This window comes from Marmota flaviventris, chromosome 2 (assembly GCF_047511675.1).
Source record: "Marmota flaviventris isolate mMarFla1 chromosome 2, mMarFla1.hap1, whole genome shotgun sequence".
NCBI lineage: Eukaryota > Metazoa > Chordata > Mammalia > Rodentia > Sciuridae > Marmota > Marmota flaviventris.
In genome coordinates, this window is record NC_092499.1 from 13871359 (window position 1) to 13896907 (window position 25549).

The 25549-nt window shown below is 53.6% G+C and overlaps 1 protein-coding gene and 1 pseudogene across 1 annotated transcript in view; one reads left to right on the forward strand and one right to left on the reverse strand.

The window, feature by feature from the left end:
* The first annotated feature begins 270 nt into the window (after positions 1-270).
* Ccdc88c (coiled-coil domain containing 88C) overlaps positions 271-25549 on the forward strand; it is a 112432-nt gene continuing 87153 nt past the window's right edge. The window contains exons 1-3 of the mRNA XM_027931604.2: positions 271-412; positions 1107-1207; positions 9196-9304. Coding sequence (XP_027787405.2) covers positions 353-412; positions 1107-1207; positions 9196-9304 — 270 coding nt within the window. The 5' untranslated portion in view covers positions 271-352. The remainder of the gene's footprint in view (positions 413-1106; positions 1208-9195; positions 9305-25549) is intronic.
* Positions 12485-13172, reverse strand: LOC114089682 (large ribosomal subunit protein uL1 pseudogene; annotated as a pseudogene).

Consider the following 25549-nt stretch of genomic DNA (forward strand, 5'->3'; position numbering starts at 1 on the left):
GGGCCCGGGGCTCCCAAATCCGCGCGCGTGCGGGCCGCCGGCGCCCAGCGCAGGCTCCCCGCGCCGGGCTCGGGAGCAGGCACCGCGAGGCGGCGCGCCGGCCGCCCAGGGCTGCCGAGGGGCGGGGCCGCCCGCATTGTTCCTCCCCGAGCGGCGGGCCCTCCCCTTCCCCCAGCCCCGGGCGGGGCGCGGGGCCGCCGGAGCCGCGGAACGTGGGCTCGCGCGCCCCGCCTTTGTCTCCCGGGCGCGAGCCGCCGCAGCCCCGCGCCCGCCGCTCGCTGCCGGAGCCGCTTTGTGCCGCGGCGCGGGGGACGCGGACGCGGGGCGCGGAGCCGGGGGGCGCAGCCTCAGCATGGACGTGACCGTCTCGGAGCTCATGGAGCTCTTCCTACAGAGCCCGCTGGTGACCTGGGTGAGTGCGCCGCCTCCCCGCCCCTTTGTTGGTACCCTGGCTCCTCTCCTGCCGGGCCGGGGTGCCCACCCGGACGCAAGGGACACAGCAGGTGGCCGCCGGCCGGGGTGGGGTTGGGCGTCCTGCAGTTCGGGGGCGCTGGGCTGCGCGCTCGCGGCTGGGCCAGGGGCGGAGCGGGTACACCTGTTCCCGCTGGGCGCTGGGCTGGCGGCCCCGGGGCCGACGGGGTCCGAGTGGTCCTTCCCGAAACGGACCCTGCTTGCTCTCCGCAAAATACCCTGGTGGGTTTCTGAACCCCTAGACCAGCCGGTGGGTGGCGGTGACGGGTGGGGAATGGGGGACGCCAAGTGGGAACGTGAACAGGCTTGGGTGGGCGCACTGCTTTCCAGTGGATCTGAGACGTGAGAAATTTATTGAAAAGTCCCCCCTTATCCTCCGCGCTCTCGGACGCTGGAGAAAAGTGCCCAGGAAGTTTTCCTCCTCCTGCCTCGCGCCGTTGCCCGGAGTGGCGAGGGGACAGAGGCCCTGGGAGAAGAGTAGGTAGGCTCGGTGCCTGCTGAAGTGTGCAGGGGCGTGGGTGATCCCCTTCTGTCCACACCAACCCAACCGCCTTTGCCCGAGGAGCGTTCGGTGTTTTGTGCCCTTGAGTGACTTCCTGCCTTTCTCTTTTCTCTGCTCTTCCACCTCCCGGCAGGTGAAAACTTTTGGCTCGTTTGGAAGCAGCAACCAGGACAACTTGAGTCTGTATATGGATTTAGTGGACGGCATCCTTTTGAACCAAATCATGTTGCAAATGTAAGTTGCCTTCTTCAGAGAAGAGGGGAAGGATGATGCTGTAGAAGTTTAAGATTGTAAATGTGGAATGCAAGGTGGCTAGGGAGGGGCTGCCTGTTGGAGGGACACCCATATCACAGTGTTACAGGGCGCTTTTATAGCTTTCTTGGTTGTGTAAAGACTTCCATCCAGGACTGTGCTCTGGCTGCTTGTTGGATGAAGGAAATTTGGAGTGGACTGTCATTCAGGAGGTGTAGATAGTGCGATTGACTTCAAACTCAAGGACTTAACTGTGGTTTGAGCAATGAAATGAAAAAGCCCCTTTTCTTTTGGGGGGCACTGAACTGTAACGGAGAGTGTCTTGTTACAGGAAGTGTCAGGGGTGGGCTGAGAGCATCCTAGTGTGACTATTAAGTTTCACTTTAGGTTAGGACTCTGCCTGAGTTCCCTTGGGTTTCCTTTTTCAGTTGATTCCAGAGCAAGTGCAGTTGATTAAGTCCCTTTGCATGAAATGGATTTAGAGTTAGGAGCTGCACAGGGAGTTGGATCCAGGGAACTGTTTGTTTGGAAGCATGCGACTTAAGCAAGGTCTTGGTAGAAGTTGACTTGCTAGTGTATATGTCTGACCACATCCTTTCCTGTTGCTGAGTTCTTCAGAGCCTGTCTGCATTTGATTGACAGCCTGTCACAATGTAGGTGTTGGCTCCTACAGCTGCATTCTGTTTTTAACTCAGAAGCTGCAAGGAACATATTGGAACTGAGAGTCAGTGTGATTCACAGTCACTTGAAGCAGAATGAAACACCCTGATGTTCTCTGTGGGTCAGCTCCTTACTCTTACCTCCTTACCTATGAACGAGTGCGTTGTCATACTTGAGCATAAATCCAGTAGCTACTGGGAATCAGCTTCATTTGTGGCCAGCGAAGGAGAATGGACAGTTTGCTTTGGCATATCCAGAAAGATACAAATAAAAGATAGGTAATAGATTCTACCTAAAAAGGTCTGTTCAAAACATTTTCCTGTTACATTGTTTCTTTTGTTTTCTTGTCATTTGGTGTCATGCTGTGGGAGAAACCCTGCCATCTTAAAATATTTTTAAGGTGCTTCTAATCTCACCGGTCTTCAGTATTTGATTAGCTTCTAAAAAGACGCATCTGTTGTCAGTGTTGGCTGAGCTTCTCAGAGAACCTTGATGAAATGAGTTTTCCTGGGACAGCAGTCCTCCCCACATTCTGCTGGACTCCCCAGATTGCTGGGTTTCATTGGTGTCATGACCAAACTTCAACCTGTCCCTACCCAAGTGAGCCTGAGACTGTTTAATTTAAAAAAACCAGCAGCGTCGCCTCCTTTTCATTCAGCTTTCCCCCCTGGCAGCCCGGGAGAACAAAAGCCCCAGGACTGTTTCTCTTTTCTTCCCTGACCTTTGGAATTCCTGAAGCGTTTACCACTTGCTTGTAAATCAGGAAAGCCTGTTGGACCATTCCTTTGAGAAATGCCAGCTCATCACTTGTTCGCATTTGGCCTGCGGCTAAATGGGGCTGAAGGGCTGCTCCCCTCCCCTGGCAGTTTTCAATGATATTTTTTCCTCTGCGATAAGCCAAGGTGATCATTCTGGAAGTGGGAACCTGGTGTGCTTGTAGCTCTCCTGGGTCCCTCCAGCTGGATCAGGCGTGAGGAAGGGGATGAGAGGCTTTCCAGAAGGAGGACAGCGGAGAGAGTGGGTGGGCACAGGACCCCAGCAGCACAAGGTGTCCTACTTGGGGAACAGGGGTCAGAGTCTGTCTGGAAGTGGTTGCCAATTGGGACCTTTGGGGTGGGGGGTGTTTGAAGTGATCTTTAGAATACATTTTACTTTCCTAAATGCCTCAAACTGCGACTTAAAACAGCTGTAGGGCCTGGTGGCGCTCACCTGTAATCCCAGCTCTGGAGGCTGAAGCAGGAGAATTGTAAGTTTGAGGCCAGCCCCAGCAACTTAACAAGGCTCTATCTCGGTATAAAAAATAAGGCTGGGGATGTGGCTCAATGGTTAAGTGTCTCTGGGTTCGATCTGGTTACCAAGGGAAAAAAAAAAAAAGAACACCATTTCACTCTGTAAAAGTTACTGTGGTTTATTAAGAAATAGGGGCTGGGGCTCAGGCTCGGGCTCAGTGGTAGAGCATCTGCCTAGCATGGGCAAGGCCCTGGGTTCAATCCCCAGGACCATAGAAGTTAAGTAAGTAGAACTCATGCCCCACTATTGGACAGCCTAGGTGGCCAGCCTGGGTTTGAACCCTAGGTCTCTTTCCTGCTAGCAGTGTGACATGGGACATGCCACTTGGTGCCTCCACTTCCCATCTGTAACTTGGGAAGTACAGTTCTTCCGTGGAGCGCTGGTTGTTGGCTCTTGTGAGACGCTGTGCCAGCTCTGGGCCCAGGGCTCCTGCTCCGTTACAGTCCAGAAAAGATCAGAGGCTCCCCATTAGAGTTTGTGTTTCAGTCTGCCTTTCCCCCATATTCTCAGTCCCTAAAGGGCCGTAGGATTCTCGGCCTCAGCTCTCTCCCGATGAGGTCTGAAGTGAAGTTGGACCTGGGCAGAAAGCCTGGCCCCACATCCGATTCTGTACTTCAGCAGGGCCTCAGTTTTCCCTCTGCCAAGTGGAGAAATGTCAGGCTAAGGCACAGGTAAGCCTTATCTCCTGTGCTGGGAGCCCAAGACCGTGAGCTGGTCCGCTCTGATAAATGCCCCCCAAGTTGGTGGGCCCCAGGAAATGGCAGAGCAGTTTTGCTGGCTGGGTTGCACAGGGGGTGGCAGATAAGAGGCTGTTACCTAACACTCTGGAGCCATCTGGAGGCTGGTTAGAGGTGGGGTCACGTGACCGCACCTGGCCATTGTCTCTGGCAACCCTAGAAGGCTGTGGTAGTAGTCTCTTGGCCCTGTCCTCCTGGTGACATCAGTGTCACCTAGAAGCAGGAAAGCCCTATGGGCTCAGCTTTCAGGGGAGGCCCAGGTACAGGAAAGTTCCTGAATGAGAGTGTGACATTCAGTGGCCTGGCAGGGGATGCCCTGGAGAGCCTGTGACTAGGTCCTAAGTAAGCACCTTCTGTGGGCAAGGATGGATTCACTTTGGATATGGTTTGGATTCTTTTGTAGGAAATTGCTTTAGAGCCTTGACCTTAGCGTCCGGCAGATGAATTCTTATCGTTATCCTGCCATTACTGGTTTTGTTAGGTTGGACAAATTACTCTAACCTTCTGAGTCTCAGTTTCCTGATCAGTGATAAAGGGGTGGTAGATCATAGGTTAGGGAGGAGTAAATAAGATGATGCATTCATAAATGTCCGACGGCAGATGTCAGTCACTGTGGTCCTCAGGAGGCCGGGAGCTTGGTTTGTGTGCATGTGCTCATGTATGCCCCTGTGCAGCTGTGCCATGAGGGGAGGTGCCAATGGTTTGGATGTCTAGTGCAGCGGGAAACTGGGGGCTCAGGCTGGGAGCTTGTGCCCCCACGTGGATGGCAGTAAATTCAATTCTTTGTTCAGGTTCCTTTCTGACTCTTGGTGCTAGCTGCAAAATTCAGGGTAATACATTAATTATTCGGAGGTTGGACGCATCCTTAGGCCAATGAGGAGTTTCTTCAGCTTCTAAAAAGCATTTAAAGGCTAATTTCCACCCCCAGTGCCTCCCAGAGGAGTTCATATTCCCATTTTGCAGATGCAGAAGCCAAGGATAAAAGGGCAAATACCTGTTGAGTGAATGAGTTTGTGTTGTGCAAAAATGGTGGAACAAAAAGGTTTTTTCTTGGGAATGAATGTAAGCAATCCTCCCACCCCTTTTATTTTCCATGGTGCTGGGGATGGAGCCCAGGGCCTCCTCAAGTGCTCTACCACTGAGCTACATCCCCGCCCAGTAATTTCCTTTTTTGGTTGTAGCACATAAATAACAATCTTCAAGAGGGCTTTGAGTCCTTAAAAATTACATAAAAAGTTTATGTCCACTGTAGGAGAATAGGAGCATACAGAGGAACAGAGTAAAAATCATCTATAATTTTGTGATGTAGCAGTAGCAGTGTTAATATTCTGGTTCCTCCCAGATGTGTAAAGTGTGTATTGATTTTTATATGCATATGGGCACATGCTACATCATCTTCTTTTTTTTTTTTTTTTTAAACCTGTGATATACTGCAGACATCTCTATTGGAAATCCATAGTTTCTTCTTCTTTTTTTTTTAAACAATTTTTTAAAAAAATTGGTTCTACTTATACATGACAGCAGAATGCATTTCAATTCGTTGTACACAGATAAGAGCACAACATTTCAATTCTCTGGTTATACACAATGTAGAGTCACACCATTTGTGCAGTCATACTTGTACCTAGGGTAATGATGTCTCCTCATTCCACCGTCTTTCCTGCCCCATGACCCCTCCCCTCCCCTCCCCTTTGCCCAATCCAAACTTTAACAATTCGATTTTTTATACCTTTGTTTTGTTTATATGTGGTGTTGAGAATTGAACCCAGGGCTTCACACATACTAGGCAAGCACTCTACCACTGAGCCACAACCCCAGCCCCCACAATTTTTATTTATTTATTTAATTTGTTACACATGACGGCAGAATGTATTTCAATTCATAATACACATATAGAGCACAAATTTTCTTGTCTCTGGTTGTTCACAAAGTAGAGTCACATCATTTGTGTCTTCATTTATGTACTTAGGGTAATGATGTCCATGTCATTCCACTGTCTCCTCCATCCCCCTCCCTCCCCTTTGCCCTATCTAAAGTTCCTCCATTCCTCCCCTGCTCCTCAACCCCATCCCCAGTATGGATCAGTATCCACATATCAGAGAAAATATTCGGCCTTTGTTTTTTGGGATTGGCTTACTTCACTTTGCAGAATATTCTCCAGCTCCATCCATTTACCTATAAATGCCATGATTTTATTCTCTTTTAATGCTGAGTAATCTTCCATTGTGTTTATATACCACAATTTCTTTATCCATTCATCTATTGAAGGGCATCTGGATTGGTTCCACAATTTAGCTATTGTGACTTGTGCTGCTGTAAACATTGATGTGGCTGCGTCACTATACTATGCTGTTTTTAAGTATTTTGGGTATAAATTGAGGAGTGGGATAGTTGGGTCAAATGGTGGTTCCATTCCAAGTTTTCCAAGGAATCTCCATACTGCTTTCCATATTGGTTGCACCAATCTGCAGTCCCACCAGCAGTGTGAGTGTGCCTTTTTCCCCACATCCACTTACTGTTTTTTTTGGTACTCAATCACTGAGCCCCATCCCCAGCCCTATTTTGTATTTTATTTAGAGACAGGGTCTCACTGAGTTGCTGAGTGCCTTGCTGTTGCTGAGGCTGGCTTTGAACTCCCTGAGCCGCTGGGATTACAGGCCTGCACCACTGCACCTGACTCCCCACAGTTTTTTGACTCAGCTTAAATTTGGGAAGTCTCTTGAATGTTTCCAAAACTTAAACACTGGCTTTCCCTAAGGAGGGGACAAGGTTGCTGTAATCCTAAATTCTAACTCTCTTTTAGAGTTGACTTCCTTTTTTCTAGTTAGAAATTTTTATGCAGTTGAGGGCCTGGGGGCCCCACACCTTGAACTTGGAACTCCCCAACATTGGGCCAGCTGCCCCACGGATGTGTCTCTTTCCTGTCCTCTGAGGTCCTATTGCAGCACTAGGGTTTTTATGTCCTGGGGCCGTGGTGTAAAAGATCTCTGCTTAGTTAGTGGCAGCTTTTGGGGGCGTGGTGCGGTAGCTATGACCTGATTTTCCTGGCATAGAAGCCCAGTCCAGACTGGCCACCAGCCGTGGCTTCATGGAATGATGTCCTTCAGGGCTGGAAGGATCCTGTGGCCATTTTGCAGATGAGCACACTGAGGCCCAGAGAATTGTGGCCGGCCTTGGAGCCTGGACTGCAATCTGTCCGTGCCTCTGGCTCCCACTTTGTGCAGCCCAGAGAGGTGGGAGTTGTGGGGGTGCTGGGTGGGTGGAACCCGGCTTCCTTCACCAGGGTGGAGCCTTTGGTCTTCATTTGTTTCCTAATAACCTCTCTTCACCCGAAAGCTTTAGTTAAATGAGGGAGTACTAATGATCACAGTAATTAGTCTAATTAGTCATACAGCAAATGTCAAGGTTTCCTTGGAATGGTGTTTCAATTAGTTCTTTCTTCCCAGAATTGGGGAGAACGAAAGCAGGGACGGTCTGAGGCAGCCGTGATGTGATGTGAGGGACACCTGGGTCCCTGGCCCTGGATGCTCACAGTGCCTTTGCCCGCATGGAGGATTTGTGCAGTGAATGCCGAGCTTTGGGCCCTGGCACTCTGGGGTGGCCCTGTCTGCCTTACACGGATCTGGTACTGCAGTAGCGGTACGGCAGTAAAAGCCCTGCTTGCTCTCTGAGCGCTGCTCTGTTAAGCAGCGTGTTGTCGCTATGGAATCGCTTCTCATCTCTTAAGGTAGCTACAGTCAAGGGAGGAGAATTGCACCTGGAAGAAAATTATTTTGAAATGCTAGAACACTCTGTAGCTGAAATGCCTTTGTGGTTAAATTCTGAATGCCACCTCTTTTCCTAAATTAATTTCAATGGAACTGTAAACCTTTATTTTCTCCGTAATGAATGGCTCTAGGAGAAACGTGGAACATGTAAATGACTTGGCCAGACTCCATCACTGTGCAGGACAATGACAATTAGAAAGAGGTCTTCTGGTTGCCCCAGTGTGGTGGTTTTAGCAGATATAGGATGACTGAATAAGTCCATGGCTGGTTACGGCACGTGAAGGGTTTGCAGGCTCTGGACACTGCCGAGACGCACCATGTATGTGTCAAATATTTACTTAAAGGTTGAACTTTATACAGCTTGTGTTACAAAAAAGCATTGTACTTCCAATGACATTTGACATGATTTTGATGTGTAGGGTTTTTCCCTTCTATTCCTCAATTTTCCATTAATTGCTGGCTTTAAAGGAGCCAGTCGGCTTGAGACTCTCTTCCTCGACTCCCCACACCAGCCCCCGGGAGGCCCTGCGCTTTTATCATTGCGTGTGGATGACAGATGAAACCCCACAGGCGGGCTTCGAGTTAGATGTCAGTCCTTGGAGGTGACTTGGGACAGGGACTGGAGGGGAAGCCTTTGTCAGGAAAAGCAGGGCAGCTGAGGAAGGTGGGCGCTGAATCTGGCCCCTAGACCGAGCCATTGGCCGACACAGAGGCCCTGCATGTAGATGGGAGAGATTCCAGATCACGGGGTGTAGCCTTCCAGCTCCGTCCTGGCCAGATCTCCCCGCTGCCTGAGGTTGGAAAACAAACGACTCTTGGGGGGGTCCCCACAGGGGTGACTTGCCTCCTAGCGTTTCTCATGGGTGCATTGTACACTGTGCAGTGCCATAGACTAGGTATATCAGTTTCTAGACATAATCATGTTTCTTATTTTTTTTTATATTTAACTTACTTTGCTTAGTTTTTATTTTATTTATTTTTGGCACTGGAGATTGAACCCCAGGGCACTTTACCACTGAGCTGCATGCCCAGCCCTCTTTATATTTTATTTTGAGGGGCAGGGTCTTGCTGAGTTGCTGAGGGTCTCCCTAAGTTGGTGAGGCTGGCCTTGAACTTAGGATCTTCCTGCTGCGGCCTCTCATGTTGACGGGATTCCAGGCCACTGGGTGTGCCACTGGGCCCAGCGTAGGTTATTGATCTTTATACAGTGTGACAGTGGGTCTGCATTGACGTGTGACTGTCCTTATGGTGCCAATAACAGTAGGGATGGAAGCAGCCTGATGAGGGCCGCGGTGGCCCAATGCCTGGGTGGGCAGTGGGAAGGGGAGGCTCTCCCAGAGTCCTGGCTTGGCCCTGGCAGTTAGGATTTGACTTGAACTGCACTGTCACAACCTCATAGGCAACAGGGCCTAATGAGGCTCAGGGGACTAGAGGTCTGAAGGGTGGTCGAGACTGGGGAAGGAAGTGTGACACGGGCCAGGAGGTGCGATTTCCACTGTCCTGTTTCTTCCCACAGAGACCCCCGGCCAACCAATCAGCGCATCAACAGGCACGTCAACAACGACGTGAACCTTCGCATCCAGAACCTGACCATCCTGGTGAGAAGCATCAAGACCTACTACCAGGTAGGGCGGGCCTCCTCCTGGAGCTCCTCCTGTGGGCGTTGTGGAGGGCGAGCTGCTGCCCGGCTTGACTCAGCGCAGTGGGTGGGTTCGCGCCCCTTACTGTGAAGGCCCAGGGAACCTCGGTCTTCAGCTTGGGAACTTGCTGGGAGGGGATTTTTGTCCGTGCGCCTGGCTCTGTGACTCTTAGAGGAGCCATACAAGGGTGGACGGGGAGAAGGGACCACGTTTGGGCTGTGCAGGGGCCAGGAAGGGGGGCCGGTGTATCTCCAGGTGGCCAGCTGGGGCGCCAGGCTTCGGAGGAGAAGGCGTTTCCCGAGGCCCCTGGGTCTGATCAGCGTGCTTGAGGGGTGAGGCAGGCTGACGGAGGGTCTGCCCCAGCCTTCGGAGGGCCAGCCGAGAACCTGTGACCAAGTACGTGATCTCTGCATGACTGGCAGCGATGGGAAGTGGACTGCAGCCGTGGACCTCGGGAGGCTGGTCCTCGAGCCTTTTCTTAGCGATGAAACTCTCTTCCCTGTGTGATTTTTCTTGAGGCCCCAGGTGAAGGGGTATTCACTCTGGTTGTCTTGGGGGTTGGGGGACCAAGTGCTTTCTGCTCAGTCACAGTGGCCTCTTCTCCTCCTAGGACCCCAGGGGAATGGTATGAGAACCTCAGCTCAAGAACAAGCCTCTGACAGATTCATGCCAGGTTTCAGCATGTCCAGGGCCAGCCCTGCTCTGAGACCTGTTCCTAGCACTCAGCTCCTTGAGCATCACCTTGGGAGCTTCAAACCAGTGTGTCCTTTAGTTACAGAGGACTGAGGAGGAGACTGGTGCTCAGGGGGGAGGCCCCAGAGTTCATTCTGGGAACCAAAGTGGGTTTGTTTCCTTTTCCGTGGGAGCCATCTTCTGGCTAGACATGCGGTAGGCAGGGGCATCGCAGCTAAGGCCTCCCTGTGCCCACTGGGCCAAGGCGGTTGTGTTGCCTGTAACTTGGCATCTGGGGCAAGAGCTCTGGGGGCTGCACTGGCGTCTAGCAGGTGCTCGGGGCGTGGCCCTGTGTGCAGGTGCTGTGTGTGGGGAGCAGTCCCTCCTGGTGCTGTGCCAGGTGCCTGAGAGCAGATGGTGCTGAGGTTCAGGAGAGGAGACCCCAGTCCAGCCTGGGGGGGTGGAGGGAGGTCGGGAGTGCTTCTTGGAGCCAGGAGGTGCAGGAGCATCCTGTTCTGATGCTGTCAGCATTTTCTGGCTACTTGGATGAAGGCGGCTTATCAAATTTCAGATGAGCTGGCCTCGGTGGCCCATGCCTATAATCCCAGCAACTTGGGAGGCAGGAGGATTGAGAATTCAAACCCAGCCTCAGCAACTCAGCAAGACCCTGCCTCTCAAAAATATGAGAAAGGGCTGGGGATTTTGCTTGGTGGTTAAGCGCCCCTGGGTTCAATCCCTGGTACCAAAAAAAAAAAAAAAACATTTTTTTTTTCTCAGATGACTCAAAGCTGGGCAGGATGTGGACATGAGAGAGACGTGAAGTCAGGGTACAGAAGGGGCTGCAGGGCTGGCCAGAGCCAGCGGCACACTCTAGTAGGTGCTCTCTGGCCCAGGTGTGCCTGGTAGGGGGAAGCGTCTCCTCCAGCAGCTGTGCAGTGCTCAGGCAGAGGTGGGGTTTCCGCAGCCCTTCAAGAACCGTGTGGAGTGCCCAGCTCTTGTGCAGCCCTCAGGCCATACCGGTGCTGTGCAGGCCTCATGCTGTTGGTGGCCAGCTGCTCTGAGGTCCAGGTCTGGGCTGGACCCAGGGCAGATAGTGTCTGTTTGAGAGGCAGTTTGCTGCTCTTGGTGCTGTGTAGAGCCACAGAAGACGTGAAATGATCACATGAAGGAAGCAAAGGCCAGTCCAGACTTGGGCCCAGAAGGACTGGGAAGTGAGAGAGAGGACCCTGCACCCCAGTTCTCCTCCCTCTGCCCTGGTGGCTATTTGAAGGTAGGGCTGGTGTGTGTGTTGGCAAAAGGGAGCCCAAATGGTCACTGCCTCCCAGCCTGCTCGCTTGGAGAAACCCAACCCAGCAAGACGCGCGTGTTCAGGGCCCTGTGTGTTCAGAGTGGACAGTGTTCTGCTGTGTATCTTTTCTTTCCGATTTATGGCAAAATAAAGTTCAGTTCTCATGGTGGAAGTTGCACGTCCTCTTTATGAATAGCTTAGAAAATAAGTAGCCAGAAATCCAAACCACCCCCGAGCCCACCCCTGTTCCTGGGAGACAATCACTGTGACCGTTTTTTAGTGCTTCCTCTCAGTTCTCGAGTGAATGGTTTTTGTTTTATGTCATTGTGGCCCTGCCATATATACAATTGCATATCCTGCCATTCCCCTGTCCCCCTGACCTGGCTGACTGCGCAGGGGAATACCACAGACACTTCCCAGAGGACCGCTTAGCCTCCCCAGTGGAAGGTGGAATGCCTGGGATGGGTGGGGTGGGGGAGAGGTTGCCCCAGTGGGTAGGACTCACCTTTGGGAGCTTTTTGGCAGACACATTCTGCCACCTGCCCTGGGTCTTGTCCTGCAAGAGACTGTTCTACTCCCTGCTCTTACTTCCTTTTCTGCAGCCCAGTAGAGGAGGGGCCATTGGAAAGATTGGGTCTCTCCTGAAGAACATGGGCTTCTTTTGCAAGAAAGCTGAACTTGACCTCTGACAGTCTGCTGAAACAAAGGGCTCTTGCCGTTTTTCTGGGGTGTAGGACAGTGTGGCTGGGACCCTGAGGACCACCAATAAGCCCAGTCTCACTCCTCCTCCTGACCTGCTGCCCTGGGCTCTGCTGGGGTCAGGGCTCTGGAATTTGCATTTTTGAATGCTCCCTAGCTGCTAGACAGGACAGCTGCTCAGTGGGCTAGAGCGGTGGTTCCAGCTAGCCGGGGGCCTTGTTAGAAGTGCAGGTCTTTAGGCCTCACACCTGCCGCGGAGGTCAGGAGTCTGTTTTTATCAAGCCCCAGGTGATAAGCACCCCCACACCTGGTCAGAGCATTTCTAATGAGTCTCAGTCACTTCTAGCCCAACCTCCTGTGGCAGAGGGAGCTCAATTCTCCAGGGGACTCTTCTCCGTCACCTACACATCTCCTGGTTCCTGGATGGGAAGGCCCGGTCCCACCAGCCATCTGAGGAGGGGAGGGAAAGGAAGGGGACCAGAGGGAGCTTTCTTTTTTTTTTAAGGGATGGTAGCACTAGGATTTATTAAGATGTGCCTTAATACAGGCGCTGGGGCTTGCCCATGGTGCTCTTGATGGACAAAGCCCAGACATTCTGCCAATTCTTCTTGAGCAATGACACCAGGAAGTTGACAGCCAGGTGGATGTTGTACACAGGCTCATCATCTGTCATCTTCACATGACCAACAGCAACAGCCAGACATAGCACCTTCTTCATCTGAAACTTGATTGTGGATTTCACCTCATCAACTTTGGCCACCATGTTTTCATTGTGTGTCAGCAGGGAAGGGAATTTACCAGCCTTATTTAGGCCTGGACCCAGGATTCGTGGAATCTGCTTTATCAAAGACTCTGAGGCCAAAAAGGCATCATACTTCTTGGCCAGCTTCTTATTCTTGTTGAGCTTCTTCAGTGCCTCCATGTCCATGTGGGGGATATCCACAGCCTTGGCCTCGTCACAGTGCTGCTGGTCTCCCAGGACGCACACAGAGAACTTGGGGCCGGAGTGGACTTAAGCCTGACGGTGCCCGAGAAGCACTGTCCTTCTGGGGATCATAGTTCTTCAAGCTGATCTGCAGCTCCACCATTTCCAGAAACTTGCGATGGTTCCCGTGCAGGACTTCCCGCACCGCCTCGTACAGGGTGTCGCCAGAGACTTTGCTGCTCATGGTTGCTCGCGCCGCAGTAACAGAAAGAGCGAGAGGGAGCTTTCTGAAGCTGGCCAGGCAGGTGTGTGTGTGTGGGGGGAGGTAGCAGCTCCAGGACAAGCATCAGGCAGGACTGGGGATGAGAGTCCTTGAGGGAGGGCAGGCTGGCTGGACATCTGGCTGCCCCGCCCGGCTTGCTCTCTCCATGCTCAGCTGTGCGTTTTCATCTGACCTTTTTCTAAGTGTAGGTTGTTCCCCTCAGAACCTCGAATAATTACCTTAACGTGGCTTCACTTGAGAGCAGAGCCAGTCAGGAACCCACCCCTCGCCCGGTGTCCCCCCACCATGCCCAGTTCTGGGCACCACCCTCTGACTCCTCCTCCTGTCGTTGCGTCCAGTTCACGTGTTATGCTGTTGCTGTCTGTGCCTGTGTTTGCACACGTTTACACGCGCACATGGATCGTGCTTTGCTTTGGGTGATTTTGTTTTCCTGTAGAGCTGGGAGGGAACCCAGGGCCGAATCCAGGGCCACACCCCGAGCCACACTCCAGCCCTGCTTTATGTGACTTTAGACAAACTTCCATAAATGGTAGTGGGCTGCTTTGATGCCCCCCACCAGCCGTGGTTTTGACGTTGGCCGGCCTTCCTTGCCAGTCCAGTCGGTACGCACGGGCGACTGCCACAGATGAGGCTTGTCTTGGGAAATGTGTGCGCTCAGTTTGAAGACCTTTGTCAAGAGGAAGAATGGAAGGAAGTGTGCCTTGACATTGTTGGTGGGAACGCTGTGCGGGGAGGGTTTTAGGCGTGTGCTCCCTGGCTGCTGTGAGCCGGGGACTGGTAGGGGGACCTAGTCCAGGAGCCCTGCTGCCGCCCGGGCAGAACCAGCTTCAGGAATAATGCAGAGTGATGAGTTGGCAGAGGGGAAGTGGCCTTCTCCTCTCTGGTGGCAAAGGTTACTGAGGAGGACCTCGCCTTGATTTTGTGGCTTGTGTCACCGTTCTGAGGAAATTAAAGATGGTGTTTCTGATGATACAGATGTTTTCTTACTGAAGCTTAGGACATGTGAAGGAAATTAAATCCACTCTCTGGCTGAGAGGGGTACCCTGGTTAGCTTTCATCCTCCCGCCTTTTCCTCCTGGGGGGCACGTGTTCCCGAGGGTGGTCTCAGCACTCAGCGTCTCCAGCCCCCTTTTACCTCCCTGCTGTTAAGTGTCCTTCTATAATGTGAATTTCAGTGTCTGCGTGGTATTTTTCATGTGGCTGTTCCATTCTCATCTGTACGAGTTGATTCTGTTTCCGAGTTACAGACAGTGCCACCGCGAACATGGCCGGGCACACCAGGGCACACAGTGTCCCCGCCAGTGCTTTTGTTTCCGGGGTGAACCCCTGGCTGGGAGCTCCCGGGTCAGAGGGCGTGCGGGCTTGGAGGCCCTCTGCCCCTCCTTGCCCCTGCGCCTTTCTGTTTGCCTTTTCTCTTTCTGGGCGGGTTGCCGCTGGCCCCTGCAGGGTTGAGGGGCATTTGTTAAGATGAGTGTTCTCTGTTGTTCCTGTCCTGCCCCAGCCCCAGGACCTGAGGTATTTCTTGATTTGTTTCTTTTTGTTTTGTTTTGTTTTTGTGAATCTGGGGCAGCCTGCACGCTAGGCAAGTGCTCTGCCCTTGAGCTACACCCCAGTTGGATTTTTGCCAACTTGGGTGAACCTCCTTTGAGGGAGGGAGCCCTGGACACTGTTCTGGGATCTCTGTAGCAGGGCTGCTGGAGGGTGGAGACACAGGTGGTCAGGACCTGGCTGTGCTGGGCGGTCCAGCCCCAGGCCTGGGTTCTGTCCCGTGTGGGCAGTGGCCCCTTGTCTGCCCATGGACACAACAGATAGGCTCTTCTGTGGCTTCCGTGTAGTCTGTTTAAAGTTTTTAGAGAGCCATGGGGAAGTGACCTGGGAGGCTAGGTCTGCGGGCCCCATTCCCTCACTGGTGTGTGCAGAGTGATAAAATGCAGGGTGCGGAAGCTCTGGGGGGTGTGACTGGCTGCACCTCCTGGTTCTTTTCTTCCTGTCTCTCCTGGTTCCGAAGGCTGCCCTCCAGGTCTGGGGTGCTCCGTCCTGTGAGGTTGGAGACGGGCCAGGCAAACTGACAGCTGTGACTCGTGTGTGGCATCCCATCTCGGAAAGGGCCAAGGACCCTGGAGAGCTTTCTCTTGAGGGTGATGCTGACCTGCACCTTGAGGGGGCCAGACTGGAGGGGGTGTCCCTTGGAGTGGAGTGGCATCGGAAAGCTTTAGGGATGTGAAGCAGCCTGGAGGTTGGGGGTCTGTGGGGGGCTGGAGGATGAGACCACCAGAGGCAAGGCGCTGAGTGCCAGCTAGTGCATCTCGACTGCTGGATCCCAGAGTCCTTGAGAATTTTGTTAACTCACTCATTCATTCATTCGGTTCTGGGGGCCGAACCTAGGACCTCTGACATGCTGCCAAGTACTCCCCCATTGAGCTACACCCCCAGCCCAGAAGAAGTTTTAAAAGGCAATGATGTGGAGAAGGGGCCGGCCTTGGGAGGGCCTGGGGATTTGGGGCCTCATGGGACCTGGGTAGAGGCAGGAGCCGAAGAGACAAGTCCCTTTTCCACCCTTGACAAAAGGTGTCTTCTTCCTGCTCTGCCTTGTCAGACCCTAGTGCTTGGTTTTTTTTTGGGGGGGGGATACTAGGGATGAAACTCAGGGGCACTTTTACCATTGCACTATATCCCCAACCTTTTAAAATTAATTAATTCTTTTATTTTTGAGACAGGGTCTTGCTTAATTGCTGAGGCTGGTCTTGAAGTTGCCATCCTCCTGCCTCAGCCTCCCAAGTCAAGTCACTGGCATGTGCCACAGGCCCGGCATCCTAGCACCTATTTTATGAGCTCAGTGGTCCAGCTGATGGCCAGGGGTGGAGCAAACAGGGGCCAAGGACCCGTGGTGGTTTGCATCATTCCCAGACCTCCTGGGAGGCAGGATTTGTTTCTGCAAGATGTGACACTGTCAGTTGCATCCTTGCCTGCCCTCACTTCTTCCTACGTCCTTAGGAGGAAGCTGCTGGCCCCATTTTACAGCTTAGGAAACAGACTCGCAGTGTAAGATGGCCCAGAAAACTGCACGTCAGCTGGGTCGTTGGCTGCTTGGAGAAACTTTTTTCTACAACGCCAAGTCTCTAGAATGGGTGCAGGGAGATGGTTTACCCTGGGTGGGACCCACTGTCCTGGGAGAGTTGGGGACCCTCACCACAGTGGGGAGGGCTGGATCTTAAGCCAGAAGCCACATGTGTGGGGCTGGGTGTGGGTGGGCCCTCTGCTCAGGTTCCCCCTCTGCTGAAGTTCTCAACAGCCTGTAGCCCCAGAGGAAGGGCCTGGGTTGCTACAGGCACCGCTGAAACCAGCACTTCCGGGGTTGGAGTTGGGAGGAGGGAGCTGCAGCCTCAGCCTTCACCCCCAGCAGCAGGAAGCTGAGAATCAGGGCTAATTGCAGCAGGTGGGGAGGGGTGAAAGGTGGGTCTGATGCAATTAGCAGAGTTGGCACTCTGCCAGAGCCACAGAGGCTTAAAGGCGAGGATCTGGAGAGAGTGTGTGTGAATGTGTGTATGAGGGTGCGGGCATGCCTGTGTGTGCACACGTGCGAGATCAGACATCTGCCTGGCTCCTCTTCTGCCCTGTGAGCTGCCCTTGCCCTCACGGGTGGGAAAGAGCCCTTGGCAAGGGTATCCTGCCTTTTGCTTCCAGGTGTTGGGGTCCAGTGGGCCCCTGTGGCAGCTGCTCGCTCCAGGGCTCTGCACAGACCTAGCTCTTGGCCAAGGATGCAGCCTCCAGCGTGGCCCAAAGCCCTGCCTGTCCCCTTACGTTACAGCTCTGGGCTTCTCCCCAGGCTTCTCTGCTTCCTCTGAAGAGCACTTCCTTCCAGAACCGCTTCTGGTACATGTTCTTTCCCCCATGAAGTGCTGGCTTCCCACTGTATGCTCAGGCTTTCTCTGAATTCGCAACCGTTCTTGGACCCCATCATGGGAGGTGCCCAGGAGGGAGCCCAGAGCCGATGGGGATGTGGAACAGTGGTCACCCCTATCATAGGGCGTGAGGTCTGAGCGTGCGCTGCCCGCAGAATTATGGCTAAACCCATGAGCGTCTGCCCTCCAAAGCCAAGAGTGGATCGAGCTGCTGATGTGTGGTGCTCCTTGTCCAGCTCACGGTGAGGACGGTGGCCAAGTGTTCAGGGGCGTGAGGGTCAAGACACTGGGCTGAGTGACAGAAATAACTTACTCGAGAGTGGATGATGGGGCCCTAAAAACCAGAGGAAGTGGTCAGAAGTGTCAATTCCTTTTGTGACAAAAAGGAGGGAAATGGGATTTCTCAAGGTTTTTAAAACGAAAAAGAAAGATTCTCTCCTGTGCCTTGAGTCCGGGTGTTCGGTGCCAAGAGCGTCATGTTTGATGTTCTAACTGGCTCGTCGGCGGGCGTCTCGGGAGGACTTGCCCAGGCAAGCTGGGCAGCTCGTGAAGCCGGCTGCGTGGCGCGTGTCCAGGGCTAATAACAGTTTTTGTTATTCAACTGTTCTTTTTGGAAAGGTGGAGATTTTTTGCCCCTTTGCCATGGCATTCAGGGGTTGGTCCTTCCCAAGATTATTTCAGATTTATTTTTCTAGGAGTGAGGATGGGAAGTTGTCTTAATTTGGTGGGTTTAACCAGGATGTGGAGAGGTTGAGCTGGCCATACCCTGAACCCCAGTCTGAGTTTGTTGGGGAGTCTTGGGGGGCCTAGAGGTTTCAGATAGGTGAAGAGAGAGGCTTCCAGGTGTACACTGTAGAGGGTCTTTTTTGTGGGGGGGGGGAGTACCAGGGATTGAACTCAGGGGCACTCAACCACTGAGCCACGTCCCTAGCCGTGTTTTGTAGTTAGAGGCAGGGTCTCACTGAGTTGCTTAGCACTTTGCTTTTTGCTAAGGCTGGATTTGAACTCGTGATCCTCCTGCCTTAGGTTCCTGAGCCGCTGGGATTAGAGGTGTGCATGTGGCTGCTGGGGGTCTTTCGGTGTGCCCTTGGGTTTCATTCAGCAGGTTAAGGGGTGAGGCTGGTGGTGTAAGTGTTGGGTGCTTTCTGAAGGCAGCTGGGGTGCCTGCAGCTCCTGTGTTCCCTGAGCTGCGTGGCCTAGGCTGCAGGGTGGAGGCAGGTTTGCTTCTCAGGGGAGGGTTAGGGTTAGCCACCACCTGGAGACATGCATGGGCTGGCCCTGTGGGGTGGCCTCTCTGGCTACTGGAAGGACAGGCAGATGAAGTCAGAGGATGAAGGAAGATGGGAGGTGGGCGGGCAGCAGTGAGGGAGAGCTCTGCTGGGCACCACTGTGGGTCATTTCACTCACTCATGCCTTTAGAGACGCGTGTGTCACCGTTGCTGGCAGCGTGACTTAGGTACATCGTTGGCTTCGCCCGTATGTGAGTAATAATTACCTGTGGCTTGTGAGGCTCAAGTGAAGTCACAAGAGTTTCTGGAGGCAGTGAACCACAACAGCCATGACTCATCCTGGGCGACCCAGTCCTGGGCTCTGGTTGGCCTGTACCCTGCAGGTGGAGGACAGGAGGTGGGAGGCAGGAGATGCACATCCCAATAAATAGGCCAGGTGAGAAGAGCCGCTGTAAGCCACACTGTCTGCAGAGACCGAGGTTGAGCCTTGGGTTCCTCTGAGCTCATCCTGGAGTTCATGGCCTTGGCCAGTCCCTTGTCTCAGAGTCCAGCACCCCCAGGGAGGATGCTCAAGGTTAAATAAGGCTGCGTGTCCTAGTGTGCTACAGGGAGCTGCCTGTGAGGCTGCTGTGGTGCCTGCAGCTCTGGCAGGGGGTGGTGATCAGGCGGGCTTCCGATGGCGATGGCGGGTGATCAAAGGGTCCTTCCAGGGATAACCCACTGCACTGGGATTCACACGGATTAGCCGACTGGGTGCGCATGTGCCGTGTCTTGCCTGCGTGGTCTGCTCTCTTAAGCTTGCTGCGTGCTGAGCAGCTTACACATTTCATCTTGTGGAAGAAAGCGTGCAGTTTTGTCTCCCACCAGCAACAAAACTTCCAAAAAAAACAGGCACCGCATCTATTTTTATTTGTGTCTCCCTCCAGTGGCATGGAAACGTGCCTGCCTTCAGTGTGTGTTAAAGGCTTGCTAATTAGCAATGTAAGCTGCCGTCCAGTAGAGTAAATAATTCAGAGTTACGTCGCTCCATTCAGGGAACCTGGAGCTGCCGTGGTCTGCGCAGAGATCCTGGCTCTGGGCTGCAGTGACCCTGCACAGGGCCCTGACTGGAATATTGGAAGACGGGCCTGTCTTCTTCACACGGTCCCTGGCCCAGGGTGGATGCAGGCTCTGTAGGGGTGACAAACCAGGCAGAGGTGCAGGGGGGCCCTGGAGCCTTTGAATCCCACCCCTGGGGCCTGCTGCTTTCACACCGACCTGCCGGCTTTTCATGTGCTGTTTGCTTTGTTGATGGGAATGCCATCTGTCAGGTACAGGCAGAGGAGGCTCAGTTCCTGGGGGGAGGGAATTAAATTGATTGTTTTCAACTTTGTCTAGCCAGCTTGGCTCCCCTGAGCTTTCTAAGGTCTAGGCTTAATGACCTTAGAATTAAAAAAAAAAAAAAGTGCCTCCTTCCCACCTCGTAATAGGACAGGCGCATCTGTTCCTGCAGCTGGTCAGGTGAGTGGGTGCCCTGTGCGTGAGGACCGTGGCCGAGCCATCTTGGGCACTCTGGAGCCATTTGGGTGCTTCTGGTGCTCGGTTTTGTTTTTTTTCTGGGTGAGAGTCTGTGGCATTCGAGTTTTATAGGTGAGTTTACAGGATTGAATTTTTCTGGTGCAAGTGCCCCACATTGCCGATGTGGTGTCCCAAGCTTGAGATCCCTGAGGGTGGAAGAGAACTGATGACAGACAGGCCATCCTCACCTTCCCAGGGGGTCACAGGGAAGCCTGAGCCACCTGGATGGCCCCCTGCTTTCTTGTTAAGCCTCCTCTCTTCCTTGGGGAAGTGAAATTCGCCCAGGCCACCTCTACCTCTTCTGCCCTCTGGGCCTGCACCCCAGGGGGCCTCAAGAAGTGCCTTCCCACCCAGGAGGTGGCCAGCACTGGGCCAGCCAGCCCCCGCCTGCACAGCCCTGCAGGCTCCTCATTTCCTCTGCAGCAGCGAGTAGGAATCCCGCAGGACACTGGTGGGCAGGCACCCGCTCCCAGCTGTTGGCTCCTTTGTCCTGCGGGGTAGTACCTGGACTCAGTTCCCTTGATTTTGACAGATCAGGGAGAGAAGTGCTCAGCAGGACTTGGCCGTGAGTGTGGGTGGAGCTGGGTTTTTGGCTGGACTCTGCCCACCCTCCTGCCTGGCCCCTTCCTTGGCCCACTCTGGAGCCCACACAGGCACTCTGCACCCAAGCTGTGGCTTCTGTAATCACCTTTGTCCCTCCTCCCCGCCCACTTGCTTTCTCTGTCCCACGGGCAGGAACTCTGGTGCAAGCTGAAGGACCTCCCCCTCCTTGTTGGCGTTTTAGGGTTCCTGAAAGTGGCCCAGCTGGCCCAGAAGTCCCCAGCCAGGGCCATGTGCAGAGGCTGAGAGGGTGGACTCTCTAGTGGTCCTGCCTTGTACAGGGTCTTTATCAACCCCAAGGCTTGAAAGGGGGGTGATTTCTAAAGGCACAGCCGTGGTGACAGGCCTTTTGATCGTTTTTTTTTTTTTTTTAAGTTGTTGATAGACCTTTATTATTACTTTCTTGTGTATTTGTATGTGGTGCTGAGGAGGAACCTGGGGCCTCAGACGTACTATGCTACAACCCAGTCCCCTTTTGATCTTGTCAGAACTCAGACGGCATTCTTGGTCAGAAAGTACCTGGAAATGTGACCAGTGAAGCCCCTCCCCCCTCTCTCTCTGTTCTTTCCCTGCACTACCTGTCCCCAGAGGTGAAAGGTAGGACCTGGGAGCTTCATGCCCACCACCGACCCTCGCCTCTGGATTTACAGGGTTGGAATTAGATAGGTACCTGGTAGAAAGGGGTGGTGGGTGCACAGACCTGTCAGTGCCAGGTCTGTTTGAATTCTCCCAGGTGCATCAGGAAGGGCAAGCTCAAGCCCCCAGACATGGCCAGGTGGCCGGAAAAGGGTCAACTTTTGGGAGCAGCTTTCTTGGTGGCCCTGGTAGGTGGCTGCCACCCTGAGGGGTCCCAGAAGGTGAGAAGCAGCCAGAAGTCAGGAGGCCAAGTCACGATTTGGTGTTGAAACCCAAGTATATGTTCTGATTTGGTTGGAAGAGTTTAGAGCATGCAAAGGGCGTCCAGTCTTTAAACCCCAGAGCACAGCCAAAATTTAAAAATAAGAAAAAAGAATTTAGTATGCTCAGAAAAATTTAACTTTTGTACTTTAGGAAGCTGCCTGATTTTAGAAATCATTTCATTTTAAGAAGCAAGGAATCCAGAGAGTTATTGTTTGAAGGGTGCAGAGTTTCAGTTATATGACACGAAAAGATTTTTGGAGACAGGGTGGGGATGGCTGCCCCCATTAGTGTGCTGGTGCAGAATGCCACTGCGCTGGCGCTTAGCAGAGGTTCAGGAGGGGAGTTTTGTGTAGTGTCTTGACGACCGTAGGCTTCAGTGGGCTGCTGCTGGAGGTCTTTTTGTACCTTCCTCATTTGATCTCACCTTCAGAAGATGGCGTTTTTTTTCCCCATCTCAAAGCTGAGTGGGAAGCTCAGAGAACTGTGGTCCCCAGAACCTGGTCACAAAGCCCAGGATCTAAAACAGTGAGTGGCTGAGCCTGAGGATTGACCTTGCCTGTTCCTTTTGGGGGCCCTGTTCCCTCTCTCTGCTTCTCATTGTGCAAGGGACCAGGCAGAGGAAGTAGGGTGTTTCCCCTGCCTGGTTCTCTGGACTTTGGAAATTGGGCTTTTCCTTTGCAGTGCTGGGGATTGAACCCAGGGGTGCTTTACCCAGCCCCATTTTATTTGTATTTTGAGACAGGGTCTCGATAAGATGCTTAGGGCCTCCCTAAGTTGCTGAGGCTGGCTTTGAAGTGCGATCCCCTTGCCTCAGCCTCCCAAGTTTGCTGGGGTCACAAGAGTGCATCACCATGCTCAGCCAAGACTTGTGACAGAGTGCACAGTACCTGGCATGTGACTTTGGTGCCACCATCAGGAGGATGTGAGCTTCATGTGGGCTTTGCCTTCTGGGGTCCAGCAGCGCTGATGTGAAACAGCTGGGTAGGAAGCCCAGGGACCACCCTAGCCTTCTCAGGGTCTTAGTCTGTCCTGTGATGCTACCACGGAGTACCACAGACTGGGTTACTTATTAGCAATAGAAGTGTTTGGCTCATGGTTCTGGAGGCTAGCAAGTCCAAGATCAGGGCACATCTGGTGAGCGCCTTCTTTTGGCATAACCTGGCAGAAGGCATCACTGGCGAGGGCAGAGGGGAAGGGGCCTGACTGCCTCCATTTGTCAGGCACCCACCTCCAGATGGTTGGGCCACTCCCGTGATGATGCATTCATCCAGACAGGATGGCGGAGCCCCCGTGGCCTCCTCTGCTCCTGCAGCCCCACCTCTCAACATGGTCACCTCGGCATTGTGCTTCCAGCACGTGAGCTCTGGGGGGCCCCGGTCAAGCCTGCAGCCGGAGGCGTCTGCAGGGAGGCTCTAATGAGTGCGGAGGCCCGAGCGGGAGCTTATGTTTTCTCCATTTATCAGGGAGCATGTGGCACGCTGTAGGTGTCACACCAAGGGAGACGGTCCCCGCCCTCTCAGGTTGATAACGAGATGGAGATGCCAGAAGCATACATTAACAGGATACAAGGTTTTTGTGGAGCATTTGGCTGTATGCCAGAGGCTGTGTTCAAATATTTTTTGAAGTGAAACGGGCCTCTAATAGGAACGTCTATGGTGCTGCCCACGCAGGACGGGAAGTCCTGCCCAGCCTGGCCCCGCTTAGGGGGCTGGGTACTCGTGCTGGTGGAGCAGAGTCAGCCAGCATTTCTTTCCTTTTCCTTTTTTATTTTTTAAAAGAAAAGCCTTTTCATGTGGAGGCGGCATGGGGATTTTTCCACATCGTAAGCCCCAGAAGCCAGCGTGTTCCTGTTGATGACGGATGGGCCTGGGATGCAGGGGCTTTTATAGAAGGTCATGTTTAAATCAAACCAGGATTAACCTGTCGGAAGCAGAAGCTTCCCTTTCTGCTTGAAGCCTCTTGGGTCTGGGTCAATGACCTCTGCCTTGAACTTGGAATCATCTCCAGAGGAGTCCTTGGTGACTTCCCCTGGGGAGCCCTTGCGGGCTAGGAGGAGAGCAGAGGTGGTGACCCTTCGTTTCCCTTTTAGAGACTGGACTGGGTGAGAAGACGGAGGGGCCAGGCTTTCCTTCTCACCTCCCCTTCCTGGCTTGTGGAGGCCTCAGTTCACATGGCTGTGAGCTGCTGAGGCCCTAGGGACCCCGTCAGGGGTGGAGGTGGAGGACAGGCGTGCACTCTGTGCACCTCGGCTATGCATGGGCTGAGTGCTGGTCTGACAGCCAGACCGTGTGTCCTGTCTTGTTTGGGCTGAGTAGAGCCAGGAACCTGCTTGATTTTTCTGCCTTCTGTGTTTATCACCTCAGAGTTCAGCGTGTGACTAAACCGTGCATGAAAAGAGAGGACAGATGTCCACTGACCGTCCTGCCACTTCAGCACATTCAAGTGTTTCATAGTTCACTGTCCTTCTGAGCCAGTGGCCCTTGCCTGGGAAGGGAATCTGTGGCTTTCGTGGGACAGCTGAGGGCTATTAATACCCGGGGAAGTCCTTTTGCCTGGTCCCACGGGGAGGAGGAGGAGCCGACAGCCGTCTCCTGGGTGTGCTTCTGAGTCACGGCCTGCTTTAGAACAGATCGCCGTACATTGCGTGTTCAGGCACTGAGGCCCTTTTTAAGTCATTTTCCGTATTCCACATGGGACTCTCTGCTTGCCATGTGCATTTCTTGTTTACACATTAGTTTGGGGGTTTGCTGGCTGCAGCCAAGTTAAGCCCTGAGCAGCAGAAATGGTCATCCCTGATCTTCCAGTTGCTGAAGCTCATGTTGCCTAGGATCAGTGGGGTGCCAGCCGGGATCAAGAGCCTCTGTGGCAGACACCTTAGCCTGGTACCTGGCTGGCCTCAGGGTGCTTGAGGCCCAGAGGTCAGGGTCAGCTGTAAGTGCTTTGGAGAGCTGGGCTAGCGCAGCCCAGAACTTCAAGGCCTGTCCCCTCACTTTACACAGGTGGTGGTGGGGTCGGCTGCAGCCACCCAGTAGTTAATGGCAGTGCTGTGGTTGGGGTGCAGCCCAGTGGGACAGTGCCTGCGTGGCATCGATGCCCAGCACCATGGAGCAAATAAGACAAAACGAAAAATGTGCATCGCGGAGCTGGACCCAGCTCCCATATGACAGAGATGGCGGAAGTCTGGTCCTGTGTTGGTTAGGGATCGCTTGACACCTGATTCTCTTCCTCTCACGACACCCCTGGGGTTGGTGAATGTCCCAGTGTGTTTTCAAGACTCCAGTGTTAGTCCTGGGGCACTTAGGAGGTGAGTCCTGATGGTATGTGGCTCTGCTGTTTTGATGGCTCAAGTGTTAAAAGCTCCAAGGACTCGAGTTGCCCAGCGACCCCCAAAGCGAGGACTGCTCGGCTGGTCCTGGCGGTGCAGGGCGTCAGTGTTGTTCCCGAGCTTCTCTGTAAGTGACCGTGAGTGCAGCCAGGGCTGAGAACCCTGGTCCTATCCAGCCTACCCCTCACACAGCACCCGGAGAGCAGAACCAGGGGCCCGAGTGGCCTTCCTCTACCCATCATTGCTTCCAAGGCAGCTGGTGACAGTGTCAGACCTGAGGTCACGACTCCTGTCCCTCAGGTGGCTTCCTTCCCTGCTTGCCTCATCTTCTGAGGCCACGGAGCCCTACGGACAGACACTGGGGTGGCCACTGCATGCTACCTGCCAGGTCCTATGCCAGCGGGCAGGGAGTTCAGGCTTTTCAGTTTGCACCAGGCCGGAGATTGGGGGAGCTGAGGTGCGCAGGCCTGGCCTTGGTCACCTTGGCAACCAGCTCCTGGCTTGTACGGGGCCCCGTGTGATGTGGTCCTTGAGCTTCTCTCAGGTGAGTTCTCCTCTGAGGTTGATCGCCATGTGGCATAAACACCTTCTGTTCAAAGCTTCAAGCACCCAGACAAAGGGTGGGTGCTGGGCTCTGTGATGAGGCCTCTGCAGAGCCCCATGTGCCGCCCGTCACTCCTCTCCTCCGGCTCCTCAGAAGGTCCTCCCTGCCTCAAGCACTGCCCCGTGCCTGGCCACCCCTGCAGCAGCTCTGAGAGGTCCTGGGCGTGGGAACTGGGCCGAGGGGTCCAGAAACAACTTGCCCAAGGGAGCTCCGCCTCCAGCTCCAGAGCCGCAGCGGTCCCACCGC